Source organism: Lactuca sativa, chromosome 8 (genome assembly GCF_002870075.4).
Source record: "Lactuca sativa cultivar Salinas chromosome 8, Lsat_Salinas_v11, whole genome shotgun sequence".
Classification (NCBI taxonomy): domain Eukaryota; kingdom Viridiplantae; phylum Streptophyta; class Magnoliopsida; order Asterales; family Asteraceae; genus Lactuca; species Lactuca sativa.
Window position 1 is genome coordinate 15,042,195 of NC_056630.2, and position 9,411 is coordinate 15,051,605.

A 9,411-nucleotide genomic window follows, 5' to 3' on the forward strand; every position below is an offset into this window, starting at 1 on the left:
TAGAATCCAACCAAGTCGCACTAAAAGAAACAAGGCCAAGAGTAATACAAAGCCGAAGAATATTAGGTCAAAATTGCATCTGTGAGATTCAATCATTACCTAAAACAACAAGTATATACTTCCAACTATAGTTCAACAACATCATATAACTCACTAAAGCATTTGAAAGGTAGAATGATGGTGTAAAGCATTGACCATTTTTTGAACTTGAGGTTGACCAGGCATTTTTTGTAGTTGAAACATGAACACCATCTTCCCTTCTGAACCTCTTTTTTGTGTACAATGCTCCACAGTGTACAACCCATCATACACAAACACATCAGTGTTGTTTTTTCCAACTCCAACAAGTTTCCTAATCACCCTAACAGGACTTTTCTCATCCATACTGTTCTTCAAAGCAAGATTACCCCTTTCAAGTTTTTGATCATCAGGCGCCACCTGTCGCTTAGACCCAAAGAACCCAACCCCACCACCACCACCACCACCTTCACCACAATATGACAGCACATCACAAGATTCACTTGCGTTTGAGTAACGATGAGAATCCACTATACTTATAGCAAGATTCTTCCCATTGATCTTGGTGTAATCTATACCACAATGTGATTGACAATGAAGACCTATCATTTGAAGCTGTGACCTAAATTTGAACCTGTCGCCAGGCTGGACACCGCGGATTTGACCTAATGCCTTGTCAGCATTCATCCATTTCAGCTTTTGTTTGACTATCTTTGCAGCCTCCATGGGGACCCTCCAATGAGCAATCTTTTCTCCCTGTTGTTTTGATCCGTTTTCTTGGAATAATTGAGTGTAAACTGTTTCAAACAAGATCATTGCCTCACGGATCTTTTCGCGTCTAACCTGTTCCTTGCGTGATTCCTCGGTATTGATGTGTTTTGAGATTTCAGTATCACCAGCATTTGAAGAAGTAGGATCCCAATATTTGACTTTACCAGTTGGATTGTTGTTGATTCCTGATTCTTTAGGTTTAAAGCTTTTGAGTTTATTATTCTCAAAAGGATGACTGTCCACCAACTTAACCTTGTCAATGGAGTTCAGCTTCTTGAGATCTGAGTCAAAATTGTCTAAATTCTTCAGAGGCTTCCTTTCTGGTTTGATCCCAGAAACAGGAGGGAAATCGTGGACCACTTGCTTTGTGGGATCCCAAAATTTCACTTTACCAGATTGTCTTGAGCCAAAAGATGGTTTCTTGAACCCTAATAATCCTTTAGGTTTAATGCAGCTATTGAGTTTATTATCTTCAAAAGACTGAGAGTTCACCACCTTATCCTTGCCATGGGAGGTCGAGTGCTCAATATTGGACTCAACATTCTCTAATCTCTTCAATGGCTTCTTCTCTACTTTATTCACATCAGAATCCTGTAAGATTCCACAACCAGGAGGGAAATCACGGACTGCTTCTACTCCGATCCTGATCTTAGGAGGGGGATACTTCCGCGCCACCGTTTTAGGTTTTCTGAACTCGTCAAGTTCACAGTCATCAGCATCATCTAATGGCCGTTTGATAGAAATGACAGGCTGAGATGTCTCCTTCGGGAACGCCATTGTCGCTTCTGAAGCTTCAATTTGAGGTTACGTTCGTAAGAAATCTGAACGGAAAGAAGATGCTACAGTAAATAAACGATAACTTCAGAAATAATTGCGATTGAGCTTAACACAAAGAACAAGAACTCCTTGGTTTTGCATGTCAGCGACTGTACATATACACCAATCTAAAACATAATTTACAGACCAAAGTTAATCAATACAGCCGTTAGTAATCATTATACGAAGATGTAACCGCTGGCTTTCATAGATCATCAACATCTAACTAATGCGCAGAACAAACAAAAAGCGATAAACTAATTATTTCAAATTTTAAACACGATCTCCGCAATTAAACTTGTCATAAATGCTCGTAAAAACCTTAAACAAAGAACAAATGGATTTATACAAAAACTAAACGCTCTATAATTTTTTTCTTGCATCCGTGTGAGCACGGATATCGATGCAGACAACAATGGAGAAAAAAAATCCTCACCACCATTGTTGATTGCAAACGTAAGTTTTTAGCAGATATATCCTATTATCGATCACATCGGTACATGGACAACGCGAAAAATGAAGATTAAACACGAAATCCATGACGATTCGTCAAGAAATGGAAGTCTACAAAGATGTACGAATCAAAGATAGATAAATCATTACAAAACAGCGGAATTTTAGCAAAATTCTTACTTGAAAGTAACGTTAGAGAATATTTGGGGCAAGCACAGCACACTAGAGAGTGGAGCGAGCGGTTATACTGCAGAGCGAGGAGGGAGGACACGCGGAGAGGCCAGAGGGGAGTTTATGTGTGGGGTTGCAAGTTTGAAAAAAGTTGGCTTTTTAAGACGTTGTGTCAACGTATTTTTCCATTTCAAAAATACAAATGAGTCAAATTACACATATGTTTTGTCCTTGTATTAATAAAAGTATATTACAGATATATTTTCACTTATCTATTTGATTCTTCCCTTAGAGAATTTAATGGTTTAGTGTGCTGGTGTTTAAACATTTTCCCCCCTAATTTAGCAATAACTTATCACTTGTAAAAAAAATTTATTCGTATTACAATATTCACAATAACATATATTTTAATTATCGTTTATATTTTGATTTTTAAGAAAAACATATATGATATATTGATATTTAAAAATGACATAGATTATATTTTGATGTTTAAAAAATTATATATGATATTCTAAAAATTTATGAAGGATAAATATGATTTTTAGAAATTAAATTAGACAAATATGATATTTTGATGTTTAATATATATATATATATATATATATCCAAAAATAATGGGTTTCAAACTCATATATAACTTTCAAGTCTTGGGAAGGAAGGATGCCACGTGTCGCCCATCTATTGCAAGTCTTGGGGAGGAAGGGTGCCACCAGATTGTGCCAAGTGTCGCTCATCTGTGGTGTCATGTGTCGCAATCTCGACGGTCAGAATTTAATATTTTTTTAAAATTCACAACTTTCACATATATGTTCCGTTTTAGACAATTTTTATATCAACGCCTAGCCATCGACGAGTACTACAACTTTCATTTAGACTCTATTGACTAATTCTCACTTTATTTTTCGTGTTTCGGTTCAAGGAGGCTTAACCTATAAATAACGCTACGAAATTCACAACTTCTTAATATGAATTCTATTTTCGACTATCTTTATATCCCTAACTTTGTATTGACGAGTACTACAACTTTCATTTAGAGTCTATTAGCTAATTCACATTCTATTTCAATTTTACAAATACGAATAGATTTCGCGTGCGTTTCGAAACTTAGGGACCAAGTTTCGCTTATATCCTTCGCATACGAGCTCCGTTCTCGACTGTCTTTATATCAACAGATTCGTATTTACGAGATCTTACACTCTCGTTTACATTGTTTTGGCTAATCAACTGATTTTAATTTCGATTTTTGTATCATACACTGTTGTACAGTGTCGCACTCGAAACTTTGAAAAATCAAAACTTCCTCGTACAAAGTCAAATTTTGGCGGTCTTTATATTGACGCGTTCCTAGTGACGATCACTTTGACTTTCATTTACATCATTTGGCGAAAAGCATCCTATCTCTGATTCACTTTTTATGATGCAACTTGTCGTATCGGTTTGAACGCTAGACTTAGATAAATTATAACTTACTCATATGAAGTCAGATTTTGTCATTATTTATGTCCACATAATCATCATCGCGACTACTACAACTTACATTAAGATTATTTATCCAAATTAATCTTTTATTTTATAGTTTATTTTATCGTTTAACGATAAATTATATATTCAGGTTTTTCTACAAATATTTTATACTCCTAATATTTGTCCACTTATTGTGTATACGATAATTGTTTATTATCTCATAACACATATGAAGAACAATTATTTTAATTAACAATTTTAATTGTTCGATAAAATGTATAATTACTACAATTATACTCTAAAAGTCTAGCCCAAAATTGTAGGCGTTACAATTATCCCCCACTTGGGATGATTATGTTCCAGAATCATACAACAACAACACATCTCTGAATAACGATTCCTAAGTCGCCTCTCGATACCCTAGTATGGATTTACCTTAGTACTTGTTTCCACACAATATTATTTCACGAAATAATGTTTTTTGTTCCTTTATGACAGCTTAACAGCCCGCCGACCTACTTCCATAACATTAAGTCTATTGATTAAGGTTTCAATTAAGCGGCCTTGTTATGTCGAATTCTTTACACGACAATTTTTCCTTATCCAAAATTGACAAAGTTGATGGGTTTTGAGCAATACATCAATCCTATGGTGTACATGCAAACCATAATAGCTTTGGATCTAGTTTGTCTAATGAACATGCAATTGATAATCCAAAGCCATAAACCCTAGATCTAATAAACTTTAACTGGAATTAGTGTTTAGATATTACCTTTGATTGTTATATAGCAATAACAATCAATCTTTGGCTTCAGAAAGCTTAGTGACTCAAGTGTTGCACCTCTAATGGAGTCACAAACACCACTAAGCAACTTGGATGAAGAGGGAGGAGAGAGGAGGCACCAAAAACGGCTGGAAACCCTAAAGGAGCACTTAGCCACGTTTTTTGGGTCTCAAGGGTTCTTTATATAGGTAGGCAATTAGGGTTACCTAACAAGGAAACCCTAATTTGACTGCTTAAGCCCTAAGCAGCCCATGGACCCCTTCTGGAACATGCCTTGGACGATTTCTAATGGGCTTCCCCATAGAATTCGTCCAACCTATTATTCCAAGGTGATTCATAGCCCAATTACAATTATCTTATAATTACAATTCTAGTCCCCTAAGTTTAATCAATCTCTTTTAGCCACAAAATTGATCTTTATTAATTCTTGACTAATATTAATTAAACAATATGATTTCTCCTTTAATATATTATTCTCATAATATATTAATAAATCATAATTAAACCTTTCTCTCCTTAATTCATCCTACATATTGCTATGGTGAAGGCAACCCAAAAGGACTATGCTCATAATCGGGTCAAGTACATCCCAAAATAGTTATGGACTTAGACATTAATCCAATAGTCTCCCACTTGGATAAGTCTAATAACTATTTTGTATAACTTCAGAACCTGATCAACAATCGTAACTTTCAAAAGCCGTTGTCAACTTTGATCTTATCAGATACGCGTGTCCTTTAGATAAGGGATTATATATTCCTTCATTCTCAAGATATCGTATAGACACGAGACATTGATTTAAATCATTCTCTCTGTCTATGTATTGTTTCCCGACATCTGATTTATGATGACTGACAACAGACTACAATTGAACACATCAACTTAGTCCCGGCTTGGCCAAGCGCTTAGGATGCCATCACTAAATCATAGAGGGGCCCACAGATATTAATTTTATCCCACTTTGGGTAAAAGGAATGGATAAAATTTGACTCAAATGCTTGCTTGCACCTACTAATCGAATCGCACACAACAATAAGTTTTATAACACCAAGTTACTGGTGCGTTTACTTATCATCAATGTGCAACCGACCAGCAAATAACAACTCACACGTCTTGGTTTCAAGAATATACAATGTTATCGTCTCACTAATCACCCGTGATAAATCCATGAAGTGATTTAAGTAAGCGTGGGTTTAATCCAATACTTTAATCTTATCAAAGCACTTATGAACTCTGCAACAAACTTGTGCTATGTCTAAACACTTTAGACAATCTACAGACATATTCATGACAGTCTTCCTTCATACCTACTTCCAACGTATGATCGACTGTGGAGGTTCGAATAACCCAGTTATTCTGGAAGTCAAAACATGCAAAATGAAACGCAACGATAATACTTAATCCTATATGGCCTCAAAACTTTTGAGCGTAAATAAAACACTTTTATTTAAACACCATATTGACTACTCATTATTCATTGTTTAATGTTTCGGATAATCAACTTATTACTTGAATTACAAAAATAGTTGTCCTATGCTCCGAGCATGCACACTATGTTACCTATGATCCTTACTTTGTGAAATAGATCAATTGAAAACCTTTCCAATGAAACTCATTTCACAATTCCTAATCCTCATCATTAGTGTAAGAATACCAAATTCTTGCCACTTTTGGAATATGTCAGCTTCTAACATTTTATGCAACGATCCTTTCGTAATGTCATAACACAAAAGTCACTAAGACTTGGCTACTGAAATTCCAAGGTATTCTATCGGAAATTGTTACAAGACAATTCCATAGACGCGAAGTCTCACATTCAAAGTACATTCCTTTGAACATCCTTCTTGCATAAAAGTTTCTAATCTAGCCATAGACTCTCAATATCCATCTCCCAATATGGAAACGTTTCCATATTTGCCATATGACAACTCATTCTAAATAGAGTCTTATTTATTGAAAATAATGTCAACATGGTCCATCCAATACTATACTTCCAACTACTCACAAGCAACAAATCCTTGGCGAACATTAGATCATCCTTTGATAGTTGTTTAATTATTTTAGCCAAAACCGTTCTAGTCCTTTTTCCCTCTTAATGCGCTAAGCATTTGGAAAATTTTAGAATGATCAAACACTATAGCATATGCAATCGATCCTATACCCGAAGCGTATGGAACATGATTCATAATGTCTCACATGAAGATGTGATACTTTACCAGTCTTCTGCTATAATATCTCTAATTGCCATGTTCTCACAATTTTGATTATGAAAAGGGATGCCGTAATCATAACCAAATTTTGAGAATGCAATTATCCTTTCCATATATAGAATTTCCTCATGTTGAACCATTCCAACACAACATTCATATATATTTGACTAAATTTGATTAAAATTCCACAATCTAAGCATTTAGATTTGAAATGAAGTATAATATTCTCTCCCTTAATTATAGCAAAACAAATTTTCAACCCCTACAACTTGGCAAAGTGAATCCTTGTTTTCTATAATTAATATTGCTAACTTGCGATAGTAATCATGCTACCACTAACACGATGATTATTACCATACAAGCATAACACTTATGCTCCCACTAGCTTTGACATATATTCAGAAAACATGTGAACTTCCACAAAACAATGTTTATTGAATTCCTTAAGTTCATATTTCTAAATTCTTGATGCTTTGATAACCCTTTATCTAAGCTTCTTAACTTCATACACCTTTGCCTTAGAAAGCTCACATGTGTGTCTAAAGAAATCCAGAACTTATGTTACTAAGTCCCAAATGTTCAGACTAATTGCCAAATCTCACAATTCGAACTATGAAGAGGGATGCCGTAATCATAATCGAATTTGAGAATACAATTTTCACAATTGCAATCTTTTTAAAATTCTCTCTCAGTGAAAGCATTTCCTTACAATCATTTTCATGAAGGAGGAAACCTCATGACACTTAGATTTTAAAGTGTATGTGTTCCTATCCATGTGAATTTGCCAAAACCAAAGTTTGCGACAGATCCAAACTCATATGGACCGAATGTGTTCAATCTCGATTTCTTGCCTCATGGTAACATGAATGCCCACCATGTCTTCCAAGCAACTCACCCCTTCATATCAATGTACTTTCCATTGATCAAGGTGCTTTGTCTTTATGCATTCAAATGGGAACTCATAGAACTCACATGCATAATTAACTCAATTGGAATGGCACAGAAAAAGAGTATGTCATCCACGATAGGCTTTAAACCTCAAGTCGTGTGCTAGTGATGATCAACTAGGTTTAACTCTTGATTTGTTCTTGAAACCTTTCAAGACCATTAAGACTCCCACTGACCCTTGACATATAAGATTCTCTTGTCAAGAAACATTCCTTGACAAAACAAATATTCAAGAGTTAGTGTAGTTTTTATCAAGACTATCACTTCACATAATTGGTTCTAGTTGGTCTTTGTCTTATCCAAGACATCACAACTTACCAATCTCAAATGTGTAGGAATAAGAAGACCTTTTCCTATTCCACATTTGTTGAGTGTTATAAACCTACTAAAGACGTGTCACTCAATTCATAATCTTGGAGTATAACTCTAAGACTTGATATTGGAATGAAGTATGATTGACTTCTTGATTTAACCATTTCCACAATTCTCGATTCCTCTTCTTAGACATACAAATGCACTAAGACTCACTTAGAGGATCAATTGAGATATGGTTCTTAATCATTAAGACTTATCAAAAAACATAATAAAAGGTACTCTCCCTTCTTCTTAAAATGGAGAAACTTTTATTTTTCTGCCTACTTGATTCTTCTTTATTCCTTCTGCTATTCATTGAAACTCTTTCAACCAACTAAGAATTAAACTTATTCTTATAAGTATAATCATATTTACTAAGCTTTAGTAAATCATGACGAATATCTTTATCACTCTTGTGGTGGACTTGATCAACGTACAACCTAATGTACTCGATCTCTTAGTCCTTCACTTGACACTTTGCCAAAGATTTAGTCTAATTCCCAAATATGAAGTTTCTCATCCATCACGCAATGCATGTTGCATGATTCCAAGTTTCTGTCCAATTGAAACTTGGGTGATGAGAAACTCTCCCTATTTGGTAAATCCTTGACATTTCCACAAATAACATAATTAAGAATCAAATCCATTATTGCTAATAGTAGAAATATTCAAACATCAATTTTTCATACATGCCATTGCAAGGATAAATAAATAAGACAAAAAAAATTATTTTATTGCGGAAAAAACTTTGTCCTTACAATGCAATTCAATTGAAAAACTATGCTATTACATATTCCTAAGAAATCTATTCCAACTCCAAGTAGTAGCTCAAAAATCCAATCTTCAAACAATGCGATCAAAATCCACTTTCTTCATGATTAGATTCAGCTCACTTCTTCCCTTAAGCTTCCTCTCTTTTCTTCGATCCTACAATACATCAAAATGTAATCTTGTCACATCATGAATCAAGAATCTAGAATAGGAACTCAAAATAGTTGGATATTGGATTTTACTTGAAGTAGAGCCATACGTCTTGACTTTCCCATCTCTTAGATCTCTCAGGTAGTTTGGACAGCTTCGTCTCCAATGCCCTTTCTCTTAGCAATAAAAGAAAATGGACTCCTTTGGCACAACACATGGGACAATCTCATACTTAGTCCTTTCTTGACTTCCAATGTTGCTAGTGTCCATTGAAGTTTGGGAGTTTGATTCACCATACAAATTTGCTTGACCGACACGCCAAATCACTGCTGATTCAGTAGTTATAAGCAAATAGGTGAGGTTAATGAGGGTCACGTCGTGGTCCATCATATAGTACTCTCTAACGAACTCACTATATGATTCAGGAAGCGACTGAAGAACCCAGTCAACAGCCAACAACTCTGAGATATCGACACCCATCATCCTTAACCTATCAAT

At 35.0% G+C, this 9,411-nt stretch overlaps 1 protein-coding gene across 1 annotated transcript; it reads right to left on the bottom strand.

The window, feature by feature from the left end:
* Positions 1-2,354, bottom strand: LOC111905878 (YDG domain-containing protein At5g47150). Its single transcript, XM_023901615.3, has 2 exons — positions 2,239-2,354; positions 1-1,610 (listed from the first exon to the last, which is right to left on the bottom strand). The coding sequence occupies exon 2, from the start codon at positions 1,564-1,566 to the stop codon at positions 154-156; it is 1,413 nt and encodes a 470-aa protein (XP_023757383.1). The 5' UTR covers positions 1,567-1,610; positions 2,239-2,354; the 3' UTR covers positions 1-153.
* Between the last annotated feature and the right edge of the window lie 7,057 nt (positions 2,355-9,411).

Excerpts from the sequence above, each read along its gene's own strand:
- LOC111905878 (XM_023901615.3), bottom strand. The coding sequence starts at position 1,566 with ATGGCGTTCCCGAAGGAGACATCTCAGCCTGTCATTTCTATCAAACGG.